We start from the raw sequence: 18181 nt of genomic DNA on the forward strand, positions 1-18181 counted from the left end.
GGAGTTTCCAGGACATCTGAGAGATTTACAGGGATATGTGGGCAACAGGATGGAATATCTGAAGCTAGGAGTGTTTTGGAAAATCTTGGTGAGGATGGGTGAATACGTATTTCGACCATTTCTACACTGTTCTAATTTTTCTTGCAGGTCTGCTTCCAATGGAGATGAGGACGAGGGTAAAAGGGAAAGAAACCCCAGATCATCAGAGGTACAGGCTCCTTCCCACATTGCCCTTGTCAGCAGCTTTGTCCCTCTGAGGTCTCCCACCTTGAAATAAACCCCAGGTAAAGAACTTAAAGGTGCATGGCCTTTAAATGTCAAGGCCTTTTCTAGTAACTCTTGGAAACTTCTGGACTCAGTCTAAGATTTAGCCCCCTGGCAGCTCACCATATTTACAGTAAGTTCCCAAAACCCAGACTGACCACTCTCCAGGCAGGCTTCCCAAACTTAAACCTGGAACACATATGCTCAGTGCTGCTGATTAAGGAGAATCACCGGCACAGGCCTTGTCCCTGCGCACAGGTGGCAGCACAGAGAGGCCCAGAGCACTGCTGCAGGTAGATGGATGCATGAACAGGGGATCGCAACAAGCCAAGGAAACGGAGGGCCCCCCGCCCCAGGAGAGCGTGAGTTAGCCAGAACTTCGGCAGTCTGTCTTGGGGCTGAGGAGAGAGGAGAGAGGAGAGAGGACAGGGAGGAAACAAACATTTAAAGAAGCCCAATAAAATGTCACTGCTGGCACCATTCTTGGCTCTTCTGACACGGAGTGAGTAAAAAGTAAGGAGCCTCAAGGGCCACTCACGTCACAGTCCCCAGGAAGAGCCTGTCCCAGGGCCACTGTGGACTGTCGACCAAGCCAGGGGCCACCACCTGGGCTGGAGGGATCACTGCAAGTCCACCTCGACTGCCAGAACAACCATTTGAAGCGCAAATGTACATATGACTTGGTATCTACTATAGGAGGCACTGGGATCTAAAGAATACAAGTTATTCTTGGCTTCTGAGATGCTCACAGCCTAGTGGGCAGCCAGACACAAGACTGAGGCGAGAGCAGGATTCGCAGGCCTGTTCAGGGTGTGAGGAAGTCGTTTCGGGAGACACAAGGCTCTGAAGGACGGGGAGCAGTTAGAGACGGCGGCAAAGCACGGGCACAAGTACTCAAACTGCAGATGGAGAGGGGGCAGGGGGCCTTGCGCAGGCCCGGACTTTGCCTAACTGGCTGGAGGACCTGCCCGCCACGAGGAGCCCTGGACCTTAGCTTGGCTGATTCCGTGCAGTGGCAGCCGTGAACACATGCTTCTCCAGATGCAGGGAGCGCAGGTCCCTCCATGCAGAGGTCGAGGGTCCCACGGCTGTCAACAGTCAGTGACGGAGCGGGGCAGGCACAGAGCGGGGGCCCCCGTGACAGTGGCTTTGCTGACACGTCCCTGGCACCAGCCTGCAGTGCGGGCCTTCCCCGCACCAGGTCCCCCCTCCTCCCAGGGGCCTGGCGCGGCTCCGCCCACAGCCCGCTCCTGCCCCTCTGCCTCACTGTCCCTCGCAGGCGTTTCCTGCAATAAATCTCGTGTTTCTTTTCTTTTCCTTTTTTTTAAAAATTTATTTTATTTATTTTTGGCTGTGCTTGGTCTTCGTTGCTACGCGTGGGCTTTCTTTAGTTGAGGCAAGCGGGGGCTACTCTTTGTTGCAGCGCATGTGCTTCTCATTGCGGTGGCTTGTCTCTGTTACGGAGCACAGGCTCTAGCTGCGTGGGCTTCAGTAGTTGTAGCTCACTGGGCTCAGCAGTTGTGGCTCGCGGGCTCTAGAGCACAGGCTCGGTAGTTGTGGTGCACAGGCTTCGTTGCTCTGTGGCTTGTGAGATCTTCCCGGAGCAGGGCTCGAACCCATGTCCCCTGCATTGGCAGGCAGATTCTTAACCACTGTGCCACCAGGGAAGTCCTCTCTTGTGTTTCTAATCAAATCTTGCCTTCTGTTTCTCCAAGGACCCAACCTAACACATATGGCATCATTCTTTTTTCCTTTTATTCTCGTATCTCTGCCTTTATAACATTCCACAACAGCTTGACTATTATCGCCAGAACAGTAGAACAGGAGATGGGAAGTCTGCTTGCTAAATAGACAACGTACATGAAGTCCCTGGAAGGTAGCAGACACGTAAAAAAGACACATGATTAAATAGTCTCCCCATCAGAGAAGACCTGAGGTTAACCTGACTTGAACTAATTCAACCAACATGTACCAAGTACATATGTGTGGCGGGGAAGCAAAGATACAGGACACTGTCTTTACACCAAAATAAGCTTAGATATGATGGAAGATAAGACACACACAGAAGCCAGTTCATATGTAGCTGAGATATAAAATGCTATGAGAGTCAGTAAGAAGAAGATGCCCTCCAGCTTGGGCAGGGAGGAGGGAGATCTGGCAGAGCTTTGTGTGTGAGAGCCTGCATTTCAATCACCACCAAAGGACAGGCAGGACTGCAACCATTTGAGATAGAGGGAGTGGGCAGTGCAGGCAAAAATGGTAGGATCAAATGTATGGAGACAGGCAGGCAAGGGTGGGCAGTGTGTCCAAAGGGCTGAAAGGGAGGTGGGAGGACGCGGCAAAGGCCACTGATGGTTTGAGAACAGCTTTCAGGGTTAATAATGCTACGGGGCAAAGTGAAGAATAAACCACAAGAGGAGAGCCTGGAGGTGGTTCTGACAGAAAGCTGGTGAGACATAAGGGAAAAGAGGCCGTTTATTCACTGAACAAACATCTGATGTTTACACTGTCGGGTGAAGAAGCTCTGAAATTAGGGGTATGGAAATAACAGACACAAACTGTATATATAAAATAGATAAGCAACAAGGATATACCGGGAATTATACCCATTATCGTGTAATAACCTCAAATGGTGTATAAACTGCAAAAGTACTGAATCGCTACGCTGTGCACCTGAAACTAACACAATATTGTAAATCAACTACACTTCAATTAAAAAAAGCTCTGAAGTTAGTGTAGGGCCAATGGGAACATGAGGAAAGAGAGCACAACATTGAGGTACAACCAACAAGTTTCGGTGTCTGCAAGATTCACCTTTTACTGTTGATGACGGTGGCAGAGAAGCACCTCCAGCAGAGATCATGCTCCTTCCTAGCTCTGTACACCCACCATCTTCCTGCTGCTGTTCAGTCAGGTTGGGCGCTCAGAGACAAGGGCAGGATCATCTGCCAAACTAGCCCATCTGCCACACTTTCCACGGGCTGCCAAATCCCACCCCTCCCCTGATCTGGGCAGTATTGGGTTCCTTTATTTCCACTTGTAGCAAATCTGACACCATGACTCAGCGTGAACGTGTCCACACGTCCCTGTTAGCATCTCATCTATAAGAGATCCCATGGCAAGGAGAAGAGTCCAACACTGCTTGTGCTCAGACAAGAACATTTATGACTAGAGATCAAGGCTTGGCACTGGATCCGGTTCTGATAAATACTAATTTCTGTGTCTCCAAGCAACACTGTATTATAAAAACCCAACTGACTCATTACACATAATTTCTCTTCGGAGATACTGACTGTGCAGTACTCAGTTTACCATCAGGAGAGCCCGGAAGGCTATTTGTTTTCACCTCCTTAAGATCACTGAGGTTGGGCCCAGTGGAATAGATCCTTTAGGACTTTCTCCTATTAGGAGAACCAAACTGCATCCAAGTGAATCCTGACACTGCATTTCCTCTTATGAGGCAGAAAACTAAGCCATGAAGCTGTGACGCTTGCTCTCCTCTGAGCAAAACACAAATTAAGAGAGCACAGGATAGAGAAAATAAAATTCACACTCAGTTCAGATGCTTACGTATTAGTCAGCTCTTGGGTGAAAGGAAGTGGAAAGAAGCCTTACCGAGAACTATCAAAGAGGAGAAGCTACAGGAGCAGCAACTAGGTAACGAAGCAAGAAGCAGGGCATCGAACACCCAGAACCGACATTCCCTACTGAGGGGGTGACAGCGACACGGAACTGGCTGAGAGATTCTCCAGGGGCCAGAGCACACGGCATGGCAAGCGTACAGTCCGTAATGAGTATCAGGCAGGGCAGCAGGAAGAGAAGTGTGAAAAAAGAGCCTGGATTTCCATACCCACATGTCTGGCTTCAGCAGTTTTAAGGGACAGTAACAATCTCAAGGCTCTCTTGTGATATTTGGCAAGGCAGCTGATTCTAGGCCCCTCTGTCACTTGCAGAGAGGCACACAACGCGCAGGAAGAGCCAAAAAAGATCTGCTGCGTCCTCACAATGACAATGAACAAGTGACTTCCGGCTCCAAATCTAGCTTTTGAACATGGAACATACAAGGTGGTGTTCTTAATTCAGTTCACAACTACACACTCATTAGGATGCTAATGGCCGGGAGTGAACACCTGAGTAACTGCAGGAATCAGGAGACCAGCAACATGTTCCAAGAAGGTGGAAGGAGGGCACGGTACAAGTGGAAAACCTGGGCCGGAGGCGGAACAAGGCCCCTGTGTGTGCCGAGCAGCTGGGTGCCAGGGAAAGGAAGGTAGGGTTTCTGGGGCAGTGCCTCACCCACGTCTCTTGATCCTTTGGGGGAATCAAAGAGTTTCATGTCACAGCTCTAGGTTTTCCAGGTCAGGACGGCCTCTCGACTGAGGTAGGAAGAGCAGATCCCCCGGAATGGTTGGAACAGAAGCTAATGCTCTGAGCCTCCTGGGGTGCTCGGTCCAGGACATCCTTCCCGCCTCATCACACCACTGACTATACCCTTAAGGCATTCCCTGGCTGTAACAGCCACCAGGCTACCTTCCCAGAGAAAAGGACAAAAGGAAACACTCCAGTTACTGACCCCTTTCCTCAAATCTAAAGTCAGCATGATCGTCCCTCTCTGGCAAGGACTGTGGCACTATCAGTGACTGCCACCCTGGGTCTCTACTCCTGCTCTAAGGATGACATTTATAAATGACAGACTAAGAAGAGAGGAGCAAGTATGTTCCACCCATTCATAATTCCAATTAGAATTTTTTTTTCCCAAGAAGGGGGGTATGTAGCTCTTCTTTCTAACAAAAAGGAAGTCAAGTTACAGAGAGAAAAGGAAAAGCAAGTCAAGATTATCGAACAAACTTAAAGACAATCTCATTTTGTTAAATAATCACATAACGTAGTAAATGCCAGTGACAAATGGTGTTAAGCAGTTTTAAAAATCTTTAACTGCCAACCTTCCAGCAGAAGCCATCATTCCCAGAGAAACTTAGCACTCAAAATCGTGCAGTCCACTGCAAAAAGCTTGCTCAGAACTTCTAAGCAAGTGACGTTACTCTGCGCTTCTAGAGGGACCAGCCTCCAAAAATCTCAAAGCACACAAATCAAAGCTGGTTCATCTGTAACAAGGAAGGAAGAACACCAGAAAGCTCTTGTGGGGCTGAGAGAGATTTCTCCCTTTAAGGCTCTCCTACGGGAGGTGACACCCAGAACCAATATTTTATTCATGATCCTTATATTCATTAAGAATATAAAGGAAGGGGCTTCCCTGGTGGTGCAGTGGTTAAGAATCTGCCTGCCAATGCAGGGGACATGGGTTCAAGTCCTGGTCCGGGAAGATCCCACATACCGTGGAGCAACTAAGCCCGTGCGCCAGAACTACTGAGCCTGCGCTCCAGAGCCCGTGAGCCACAACTACTGAGCCCATGTGCCACAACTACTGGAGGCCATGCGCTGAGCCCATGTTCCACAACAAGAGAAGCCACTGCAATGAAGAGCAGCCCCTGCTCACTGCAACTAGAGAAAACCTGCGTGCAGCAAGGAAGACCCAACGCAGACAAAATAAAAAAAAAAAGAAAAAAGAAAAAAAGAATATAAAAGAGTCCAGCCATTCAGACTACTGATGTGTAACAACAAACTGACATATTACTTACCAAGCAACTTAAGTTGTTTATGAAGGGAACAACATAAGTAAAAGCCAAAGACACAAGACAGGAAACATCAGCTCATTAGAATTGAGTGACAAGGACAGATGGAAGTTTTGATTCCATCTGGAACTGACAATGGCAGTAGGATTCAATTTATACCGATCCCTTTATTTTTCCATATTGGTTCAAAACAAATGGACCCAGAGACCAGTGCCTAAGTGTCTTTTCCAAATCCACTGTGCTCATTCACCAAGTCATCTCTTTCAGCATGAAATCCAGCTCAGCTAAATGCAAATTCTTTCCTTCCTTTTTTTGCTAAAATAAAGCATCATTGTGAATAGGTAAGAAAATGCTCTCTTCCCTCTTCTTTGAAGAAAAAGTACCTCCAAAGTAACTTTTCTGCTCAAACATGGTGTCAAATTTAATTAAATATGTAAATTAGGGAAAGAGCCAATTTTGGAAAAACTGAGGAAGGCTCCAGAAATCTCCCCAAGTCTGAAGCATCTCCCCTTGGAGTCTGAGTCTATCCAGCAGGGGCCGGAGGGCTTTGGATCAACTAGGTTAGTGGCTTCTTCTCAATCAACTTCGCTATCAGAGTGATCTTTGGGGAAATTTGTCTCATTCTCTGGATACTGATGCCTAAAGGCCATAAATAGCCAGGCCCAATTTATTTTAAATGATTTTCCTTTAGTCCCATGTGATTGCAATTCACAATAGAGATTTAGAAAATATTCATAACGAAAAATATATAGGAGACCTTAAGAGAGAGCTATCAGACAGGTTATATAAGCAGACTATGCTGGGCAGGTTCCTGTCCAGGGACATTTACCCACCTTCGTCAAGCAGGCTGTTCACGAGAGGAACTCTGTAATTCCAACTATAAACATGCTTTGGCAAATACAAGAAGTGACTAAAACATGGGTCAAATGAAACCATTTCCCCGACCCCCCAGCCCACAGTCTTTTCCCCCTTCCTAGTTACTACTAATTCTTGCCCGTGCACGTGTTCTCAAACACTAAAGGGACTCTGAACGCCATTTTCAAAACAAAAGTCCCCTTGGTTTTGACATGGTATTGGTTTGTACTGATTGCATCCTAATGAACTTAAAACCTGAAGGTGGGACTTCCCTGGTGGGGCAGTGGTTAAGAATCCGCCTGCCAATGCAGGGGACACGGGTTCTATCCCTGGTCCAGGAAGATCCCACATGCCACGGAGCAACTAAGCCCATGCGCCACAACTACTGAGCCCATGTTCCACAACTACTGAAGCCCAGGCGCCTAGAGCACATGCTCCATAAGAGGGGTCACCGCAATGAGAAGCCCACACACCACAATGAGGAGTAGCCCCAGCTCGCCACAACTAGGGAAAGCGCACACACAGCAACGAAGACCCAATGCAGCCAAATATAAATAAATAGATAGATAAAAACCCCCAAAACCTGAAGTTGTTTACTCAAATGAAGAAATTCAACTGTTTTTATGAAATTCATGATCTGAAATAGAGGTTGGTGGCAGCCCAGGTTGGGAGTTAATTATGTTTGCATTCTTGAAGGGAGGAAAATTTTCCAAAAAAAAAAAAAAAAAAAAACCCCACCCCACAAAATGGAAGTTTAGTTTTTGAAAAGCTGCTATCCACCCTAAACCACACTGCTCCTTCTAGAGTTAAAAATGGCTAAGAACTCACTAGCCCCACGGTACTGGTGCCCACAACAAACAAAGGGTCCCACAGCTATTTCTAACGGCTGTATTCTCCTCTAATGAATAAAAGTACTGATGGCCCCATCCCCGGCTTCCTAGCTATTTATGGTCAAGAGAAGGTAAGGGAAGCAGACTTACCTAACATATCTTCCTTTAGTCTTTCATTACGTTCCTCAATTTGCTTAGGTAACCTCTGAGGGAAAAAGCACCAAAACGTGGGTTGTGAAAATCTTTTGGCTTTATTTTGAATTTGAGAAACATTAAAAACCTCATGTGAAAGTGAGACCAGGTTAAGTACATATACACGAGCCTATTAAACACAGAGAAGAACAAATGTCTGTCTGCGGGGGAGCTACAGAGACAGGAATTCAGTTTGGTTCAATGCTATAATCCCAGTTCTTAGCAGAGTGGCCCAAGGAGGACCTCAATAAAAACTTGGTGAAACACACACACACACACACACACACAGAGAAAATGTCTGAAAGGATACAAACCAGATGTTTACAGGGGTATGTTTAGGTGGTGGGATTACAGGTGATATTTATAGTATAAATTTTTTTGCTCATTTGTATTTTTTAACTTGAAGTCCTTTCTTTATATAATCTAATTTGTTGAGAAAGCATCAGATCGTTTCAACCTTGGCACTACTGATATTTTGGACTGGGTAACTGCTGTAGGGCTGTCCTGTGCATCGTAGAATGTTTAGAGCATCCCTGGCCTCCACCCACCAGATGCCAACAGTACCCTCCCAGTCATGACAGAGTGCCTCCCCACACTGCCAAATGCCCCCTGGAACCAAATCACCTCCGGCTGCTCTAGATTAGAGTCTTCGATGGTCTCTTTTAGCTCTGTAATTGCCCCCAAGTACTCTGGGAGTCCAGTATTAACTCAGCTGTAATAATTCAAGATAAAATAAATTCTTTATGCATATAACAGCTAGCTTTAAGACAAGGCTCCCTTTCACGGAACTCTTTTTTTTTTTTTTTTTTTTTTGTGGTATGCGGGCCTCTCACTGCTCTGGCCTCTCCCACTGCAGAGCACAGGCTCCGGACGCACAGGCCCAGCCGCTCCGCGGCATGTGGGATCTTCCCGGCCTGGGGCACGAACCCGTGTCCCCTGCATCGGCAGACGGACTCTCAACCACTGCGCCACCAGGGAAGCCCTCACGGAACTCTTAAAACTAATTTGACAAGGATAAAGGCTACCAAGAATTTAGCCAAGATTTTAAGAACTCTATTCCCTTTCCTCATGTCAAATTTAAGTTAATCCTAACACCATTCAGAGATATGTTAAAAGTCAGATAAAGGATTAAAACTGCTTTCAAACTGCTTATGTATTTTAATTACCCAAATGAGCCCTTCTCCCATTATTCAAAAGATCTGTTATTACTGAAGGAATTCACCTCAAGTGGGTATAAAAACAAAGCAAAACAAAACCCAAACCACCTAGAATATTAGTGCAGGGAGATGAGTCAACATTTCTCAGGTCCGCTTGGTGGAATAACAGTCCCGTGAACTAGACGGGAACCTGTCTAGCAGGGGCTCAGATGCCCTCAGGGGCCAGAGGGGAAAGGTAGTAAGTAACGGACCAGGTGTAAGGCAAGAGTACGGGCATGCTCAGCATGGAATCGAGAGCGCCAGCACGTCCGCATCTTCCAATTTCAAGAGGAGCCCGACTTAGATTTTCTTCTTGTAAAATCTTTCCATTTGTAAATGTTGGCAAGTGCCCTCAATTCCAAAAACAAAACCGAGAAGTCTGGCTTAAATAAAAGACTCCTGTAGCTCCCCGGCTCCTGCCACCTCTGCGGCATACTGGGTTCAGAACGGACCTCTCCATCCTAATGGCCCTCTGAAAAGTCTGGCAGCGAAGAAACCTGTTTGGTTAAAGCCAGTGTTTGTCGAACTTACTTGAACACGCATTATTTTGGGGCAATAAGATATACACATCCAATACTGCGGTATATCCTTCAGAGTGTATGTTGCTCTGTGCGTTAGAGATAATCAAAGAGTGGTGCTAAAGGTAAGAGCACAAATCTGGAGTTATTTTTAAAGGGAGGAAAACCAGTAACATTTAGTTAACTTACAACTGGCATAAAAAATATTATGTCATTTAGAAGCAAAAGGATTTTTAGTGCCAAGGACAAGAACTAGAGTCATTTTAAGAGAGATAAGAAAGTTAGTTTAGGATATATTAAATTGGAAATGTGCTGGCCAAATAACAACGAATAGAAACTTGGTGACTGAGTAAGGAAAAGGATGACAAGAAAACCAGAAATTTGTTACCTATAATATTAAGACTCACTTTCAACTAAACCAGGCACCTACAAGTAGACAAGATTTCCCTAGTCCAACAGTGAAATAAAGTTCTTGTTAACCCTAGAGGTTAGAGGTTTACACAGATAACACTTTTAGAATGAAGATTAAACAGTACATGGTACAGTGGGTGTGTGGCCACCACTTCAAAGTTCTATCTCCCATATATTCTGATAAGCTTCTCAAAAGCTTAGAAATGGCATACAGTTGTGTCTCTAAGGATCATTTAACATTCACTGAGTAGCAACACAAGGAATAGAAAATATTTCTGTAAAAAAATTAGGTTTACCATACAAGCTTCTCTTGCTTGATGTACTGACGGATCTTTTTCTAGTATGGATTTATAGTCTTCCAGGGCTTCATCCAGCTTGTCAGTCTTCTCGTACAACTCCGCTCTCCTCAATATTGCCCTGATATAGCTGGGGTTTAACTGAATTGCTATAAAAAGAGAAGAAATCATTGTCACCATGAGGAAAAAGGGCCTATACATCCTCAGCTATATCAAGTTTCTTTATTATTCTCCATGGGTCCCTAAGGAAAAGTTATTTGTCAAAGGACATACCTACAGTTGGCAAACTTCTTCTGTAAAGGGCAGATAGTAAAAATTTTAGACTTTGTGGGATAGACTGTCTGTTACAACTACTGAACTCTGCTATTGTAGCACGAAAGCAAGCACAGACGATGCATAAGCAAGTAAGGTTAGCTGTATTACAATAAGCCTTTATTTATGAATACTGAAATTTGAAGTTCACATAATTTTTATGTGTCTTGAAATATTACTGCTCTTTTATTTCCAACCATTTAATGTAAAAAGCATTCTTAGCTTGTAGGCTGTACAACAGCAGGCGGCAATGCAGGCTGGATGTGGCCTGTGACTGTAGCTTACCAAGCCCTGGTCCACGCCCAAGCCGTGCGTACCACCTACTTGCCCTTCACCCACTCCAGAACAGGCCAAAACACAGAGCTCAAGGCACAGTGAGAAAATAAGAGGCAATCTGAAGGCATGTATTAAAAAATTGAGGGAGAACGTTGGTGGCAGACTCTGCTATCCTTCTCTCTTTTCTAGGCCTCAGCTACTGCGGTCGTGCCTTGACTCCTGAGGTTACATTTTTAGCTAAATCCTCACTGTTCCTTCAAACTCCCGATCGAACACCCTTAGATCACTGGCACGTAACATCCTCTCCTTTTTCCAACAACAACCCTTCCGATAATCCAGGGCCCGCGTTTTGGTTCAAGTATACTACATTCATGTATTCTTTTTTGAGTTGTTTCTTTCCCTGTTAGAAAGCAATATCACGGCTCTAGAACTTTTTTTCTTTTCAAGTGATATACCCATTTTTAAATTCACTCATGCTTTCAGTAATTATTTATTTAGTACCTAACATAGGCACCGAGTGCCGTGTATCTCTGGAGTATAGTAGTGGCAAACAGAACAGACTATGTCCACGTTCTCATGAAGCTTTAAGCTATTCTAGGAGGCAAGAGAAGATGGCATACAAATAATTTCAGATAGTTTTGTGCTGTAGAGGAAAATAAAACGAGGTGATGTAAATTCAGGTGAAGAGGGGAATAAGTAACTTTAGAGAGTGGTCAAATACGAAAAAGGATTATTTGAGGGAGGCCAGCCGTTTGAAAAGCTGAGGAAGAGCATACAGGAAAAAGGACTAACAAGAGTAAAGGCTCTAAAGCAAGAATAACTTTGACGTGTTTGTTGGTGACTAGGTAAGGGCTGCGGAGGAGATGAGGTTGAAGATATGCAACAAGCAGGTCATGGATGCCTTGGTGGCCAGGGAAAGGAGCTTGGACTTTTTCTTAAGTGTGATACGAAGCCACTGGAATGTTTTCAAGCAGATTAAGACATAATCTGGTTTACAGTTTTAAAGGATCACTTTGGCTACAGTGTGGAGGGGACGAGGGGAAGCAGAGACAGCTGGGTCGTCACTGCAATGGTCCAGATGAGAGAGGATGCTGACTAAGCTGCTAACAGTGGAGATGGAAAGGAGAGGCCAGATTAAGGAAATGTCTTTGAATCAGAGCCCAAAGGATTTGCTAATTAATTAAGCCATGGGGAATGAAAGAAAGAGTAATCAGGGATGACTCCAAAGGTTTTAGTTTCAGCAAGTAAATAATGGATAATAATGCCATTCATTAGAATGAAAAAAACTAACCTCAAGTTGTATTCACGCATGCATGCATGGGGACTGCGGAGGCACCAGAGTCTGCTCTGGGCACGTTAAATCTGCAATGCCTACTAGACATCCCAGAGGAGATGTCAACTTTGCAATGTGATACAGGGCTCCAGACTACAGGGCAGAGCCAGAAATATAAACTATAGCATAGAGATGGGTTATTTAAAGTTGCAGAACTAGATGAGATCCCATAGGGAGAAAATACAGAGGGGAAAAAAAAGAAGAGGGCCCTATAGATGAAGAAATAGGGACTTCCAAAGTGATGAGGCTGACAGAGAAACCAGCAAGAGAGACTAAAAAGGAATAGCCAATGAAACAGAAGAAAATGAAGAATGACACACTGTGTTAAAAGCTTTTGGGAAGTCAAGTAAGATGAGGGTAGGGAAGCAACTACTGAACAAGAGGAAGGTGCTGGTGACCTTTACAAGATGGGTTTCAGGGGCGTGAATGAAACAGAAGTCCAGTGGATGTGTGAGGAGAGAATGGGAGAAGACAAAGGAGACACAGGAGGTATAGACAATCTTTCAATGAAGCAGACCAGAGAAATGGGAGAGGGGTTGGAGGGGGATATTGGTTCAGGAGAAGGTTTTCTGAAAGAACCCAAACCTCAACATTTCAACTTTACATGCTGTCAACCTCCCCTTAGTCCAGCACATCAGTCTCTTAAAATATTCCCAACTACGTAATACTCACAGGGAAAAAAAAAAATACTCCAATGACCTCTACTACATCTTTTAAAAAACTGAACCCCCTAATTTACATTTTAACTCAGATACTGCCCCCTTCTCAACTAGTGGATAGCTTCTAACAATGCAAATATGTATTGAAGAGAAAGAATTCTTCCCATGATTACTTTTTTTGGCCACGCCTCAAAGCTTACAGGATCTCAGTTCCTTGACCAGAGATTGAACCCGGGCCCCGGCAGTGAAAGCACCGAGTCCTAACCACTGGACAGCCAGGGAATTCCCCATGATTACTTTATAAAAACCTCAAATGTCAACTTTTCACTCTAACTTGTGATTTTCTTTCTCAATCCATATAAACAGAATTAACTTAAACTTTATTTATGCCAAGGCTAAAAGACCAAAGGTGACTAGCATTAAATACTGTTCCATATAACTGGTAGTAATGAGCTCCAAATATGACCTCAGAAATAAGTTAAGTCCTTTGTCAGGGTTTATGCACTGAGTGGGAATGTGTTTGGGGGGTTAGTGGGAGGAGAAGGGTCCTTAATACAAATAAACCATACTAGTGTCAACGTATTTGGCCTATGGGTTCAACAACTCATATGCAGCCCATAACAACTAAGTATAAGCACACGAATACTGATTTAACCAAATCCAAAAACAAATCTGGAACACTTTGGTTGGAAACACTTTCCTCCCCCTTCCTCTCATTTTCTTGGCTCCTACACTGAGGGTTACTGCTGGAAATGAATTCTCTTTCCTAGTGTATACCCTGCTAATCAGGCTTATAAGGCATTTTCTCACCATTTGGTTACAGAGAAAAGACTGGAAATCAGAATCTTCTTCCTAATTTAAACTCTTCAAACCCACACATCTCACAGATTAAGGTTGAACACCTTCTTCCAAACAAAACAGTACATTCAGAATTAGTTGCAGCTCAAGATAAATAGATCAGAAGAAGTTTGCTAGATTCTAATGTAGTAACAGGTTCATTCAGATACTCTATAGAAATATCAAGGATAAAGAAAAGAAATCCAGTAGAGAGGGTGACTAATTCACGTTAAAAAAAAAACCTAAAAAACAAAACAGAAGAGGGAATTCATGCTTGGTCTGAGAGTGGGATTAGATAATATATAAGGTTCTTTCTAACTTTATGATTCTCTCAGAGAAAATATTATCCAAAGGAGGAAAATGGAAAAAACAACAACAACCCACAAATTACAAGAGTAGTAAAGAAAGACTAGAAAGACTAGTCTCCACACCAAGACAAGACAACCGTCTGGCCTATCAGGAAATTTGTGGAAAAAACAATGGTGATCCTATGTCTGGGGCTGTCTCTATCAGTTGGTAGAATGAAAAGACCATGATGGAACTCAGATAGCAGAGGCTTGATTCACTGTGTGGAATCTGAAAGGATAATGAAAATGACGGCAAGGAGGTCTGGATTAAGCAGTACACCTGAAGAGAGTACCCATTCCCTAACAGCAACGGCCCTTCCAAACACACAGTCAGCTGCCCCAAGAGCAGCTAACTAAGATCTTCAACTTCAGTTTCAAAGGAGAGTAATTTGGACATACAGGGAATAAACTCTGTTTCTGTGGCCAAGGTAGCTTGGAATTATTCTCCATATATTTACCAATACAGGATAAACGGACAACTATCCATTCAAAAGCATGCTTACACTAAGACAACTACTGGGCAGTACCTCTAAGAAAGGCCGAGAGCTTCTTCTTTAACTGCCTCAGAAGAAGAGTACATGTGTACAAGTACACACCTGACTGAGAGCCTCCTTATTTGCTTGTCTAGCTGAGGTAATGCTTTTGTATGTTAACATGCAACAAGACCAAAAAGCTGTACCTTTGCTGCAGTCACTGATGGCCACCTCTTTCTTGTCCTAAAAGGAAATAGATCATTAATATGTCACCCTAATTCTGTCTCAATAGCCCAAAGGTTCAATGACATATGCTGATCATTAATAATTGCTTATGGAGATGCAGAATGCTTTTCAAGGAAATAACACCAAAACACACGTGTTACTTCCAAGCTAAAATTCAAACTATGCTCACAGCTCTAACTTGAAAGCCTCCTGGTGACAAATTATTCAAGTAGCTTCTTCCTAAAGTATCTTTAAAGACTGTTGCAATTGACTTGTTATATTTGCAAGACGCTTTACATTAGAATGTTGACAGTGAGAAAACTCTGTGATCAATGAACAGGGCACATGACTGATAGATGAATACATGAATTAATAAGCCTCCTCTTTGGCTACAGCTGTTATACATCGCACCCAAAGTGGTATCTTGAAAATGTATACAGATGGTCCATCTACAGACACTGTATGGCTTCTCGCGTAGTCTCAGTTATGAACCTTAATTTATCCACTGATGAAACAAAAATACAAAACATGGGCTTCCCTGGTGGCGCGGTGGTTGAGTCCACCTGCCGATGCAGGGGACGCGGGTTCGTGCCCCAGTCTGGGAAGACCCCACATGCCGCGGAGTGGCTGGGCCCGTGAGCCATAGCCGCTGAGCCTGCGCGTCCAGAGCCTGTGCTCTGCAATGGGAGAGGCCACGGCAGTGAGAGGCCCGTGTACCGCAAAAAACAAACAAACAAACAAAAAACAAAACAATTCACTAAATAAGATATCTAACTAATATAACTTGCTGAATTGAGAAGCATGGCACAGTGGAAAGAACACAGGATATCAAAAGAACTAGATTCTAGTTTCAGCTCTGACACTAATCTGCTATTTAACTTTTCTAAGCTCTAAATGTCTATTTTCCCCAAATTAGAAATTTTCTACAATGTTAGAGAAATGTTAGTTCAAATAAACGTTCAATACTTCCATAATGTCTACTGTAGCAAATGCCAAATATTTTGCAGAACATTTTAGAGCAACGTCTACCAAATGGAGTTTCAGGATTGAATCAGAAACAGTTCCAGGATGGGGAGTGACTGCTTAATGGGTTTCCTTTTCGGGCCATAAAAAAAATTTTGGAACCAGACAGTGGTGACGGCTGCCTAACACTGTGAATGTATCCAGTGCCACTGTGAATGGCACTGAATTGTATACTTTAAAATGGTTAAAATGGTCAATTTTGTAGCATGTGTATTTTACCCACAATAAGCAAAAAAGGTTCCAGAGTCATTTGGGAAACACTAACTATATTATCTCTTCCAATGTTCATCATAGCAATTCACATATTAAAAACTCTAACAAGAAGTCCTGTAGTAAAGAAATCTGTAAGTCAGTATTTCCCCAACTTATTAGATTTCTATAAATCTAAGATACAACTTCATATTTTAAACTGAAATAGGAGTAAATCTTTATAACTTTTTATATTTATTTACTTATTTATTTATTTATTTATTTATGGCTGCATTGGGTCTTCGTTGCTATGCACGGGCTTTCTCTAGTTGCAGTGAGCGGGGGCTACTCTTTGTTGTGGTGCGCAGGCTCTATGCACATGGACTTCAGTAGTTGTGGAATGCAGGCTCAGTAGTTGTGGCTCACAGGCTCTAGAGCGCAGGCTCAGTAGTTGTGGCTCATGGGCTCTAGAGCGCAGGCTCAGTAGTTGTGGCACACGGGCTTAGTTGCTCTGCGGCCTGTGGGATCTTCCCTTACCAGGGCTTGAACCCATGTCCCCTGCATTGGCAGGCAGATTCTTAACCACTGCACCACCGGGGAAGTCCCAAATCTTTATAACTTATGTTTACAACTGCTGTGGTGGTATTCTTTGTGCCCCCCAGTAACTACTTTTAGAGCCTATTTTTTTAGGGCTTTGTCTGCTCTTGTGTAGTCAGGCCTAGAGCTGAAACTCTGTCCTAACTCCAGCATGCCTTTTCCCTCTCCAGACATGAAACATAAAGCTTGCCCAGGCACACCCAGTCAGGGATGCTGAGCCTGCAAACTTGCCTTTCAGAAATTCTTCTTAAAGCAGTTAACCCATCACTTCCTTAAACTCAGAACATGCTCCTTAAATCACTTCAGTACATTAATCCTGAAAGTCTCCAAGTCTATAATTTTAGGATCTTTTAAAAATATTAGGAATGCAAGTTAAAAGAACAAAACAAACAAAAACCCCACTAACAAACCTATTCTTTGTTCAGGCAAGAGTCACAGAGCAACTCTCTTTTGAGTCCTCCTCAGCTGTGACAGACAGAAGACTAGCAAGGCCATACATTTTCCTAATTCAAGAACCAGTTGATCATACCAGCCCAACACTAGCAATGCCAGTAACTTGGCAATTGTGGGAACAAAGAATCCCCAAACCCAGGAGCCAAGTGGGTATGGTACAGAGTTTTCTCCGACACTGAAGGTATACTTGATCTCACTTCACAATGACAATTTCCAGTCTAAGAATGTGGCTAGATGTCTCCAAGAGGCAAAAGTGAAAGACCGGAATTTTCGAGCTAAGTGTAAAAACTATTAGGTGTGAATTCTGATCGATGGTAGAATATATTAATGACTGTTGTTTTAAATAAACTTAAAACAGTTGTTTTATTTCCCCTAATACAAAATGTCTGTTTGTATACTCTAGAATTATTCCTTCTCTCGTGCCACATGAATCACTCTAAAAAACTTCACCTTGGACACTGAATCCAATAATAAAACATACGCGTCTGGGTTGAAATAAAACTTTTTGCATGTCCAAATATTCAAGCACACCCCCACTCCCCTTTAAAAACCCTGGCCATCCAAAGTGACTTTGGTAGAAGCACTAGAGAATTCCAGTCAACATCAAAAAAGAGAGTGATGTAGATACCTGATCTAAACGAACAGAAAACCACTCCACCCAGTCTTGGGCCTGCTTCGTAGCTGCTTAGAGGTGTGTTAAAAAACCTACCCTTTGTGCTTGGAATACAAGTAGTCACAGTTAAACAAGTGGTATTGTTTTTTTCAAGCTCTTGTCATTTCAATCTGGCCAGATTTACTATGTTGACTAAATAGGAATATCAGACAAATCACAAATCTAACTTTTGGTATCCAGCACGATACCAAACAAGTATATTTATACCCTCATCTATTCTAAATTCACCCTGTTACACCAGGTTCTCAATCCTTTGGAAATACAAAATACCTTTGAACTTTCCCTGACACCTACTTTGCATTTAAGCGTACCTCTCACCCCAACTCTTGGACGTTTCTCCCTATGTCCACAGTTTTAACAGAAAATCAGAATCTCAGGGATAAGCATCTTGAAGCCCAGTTTTAAGCACTGTTTCCTATCCCTTTGGGTCTTTATCTAGAGTTCCAGAGGCCTAAAATAAGCAGCTGTAGCTATTCTAGGAGATGCACTAGGCTCTTTGCTTCATTAACCTGCCCTAGTTTGGCGGAAACTTTGCCAGGCTTCCTTCCATGGAAGTGTTCACTCAGCCTCTTTAATGAGGAATGTGAAC

General features: G+C 43.7%; 1 protein-coding gene across 1 annotated transcript in view; it reads right to left on the minus strand.

Moving 5' to 3' along the window:
- Nucleotides 1-18181, minus strand: part of TTC1 (tetratricopeptide repeat domain 1) — a 55204-nt gene that overhangs the window by 1300 nt on the left and 35723 nt on the right. Inside the window, exons 5-7 of the mRNA XM_081232579.1 lie at nucleotides 14639-14675; nucleotides 10196-10344; nucleotides 7733-7787 (exon numbers count right to left, since the gene is read on the minus strand). Coding sequence (XP_081088705.1) covers nucleotides 7733-7787; nucleotides 10196-10344; nucleotides 14639-14675 — 241 coding nt within the window. The remainder of the gene's footprint in view (nucleotides 1-7732; nucleotides 7788-10195; nucleotides 10345-14638; nucleotides 14676-18181) is intronic.

This window comes from Mesoplodon bidens, assembly GCF_964165515.1.
Source record: "Mesoplodon bidens genome assembly, chromosome: 4".
Classification (NCBI taxonomy): domain Eukaryota; kingdom Metazoa; phylum Chordata; class Mammalia; order Artiodactyla; family Ziphiidae; genus Mesoplodon; species Mesoplodon bidens.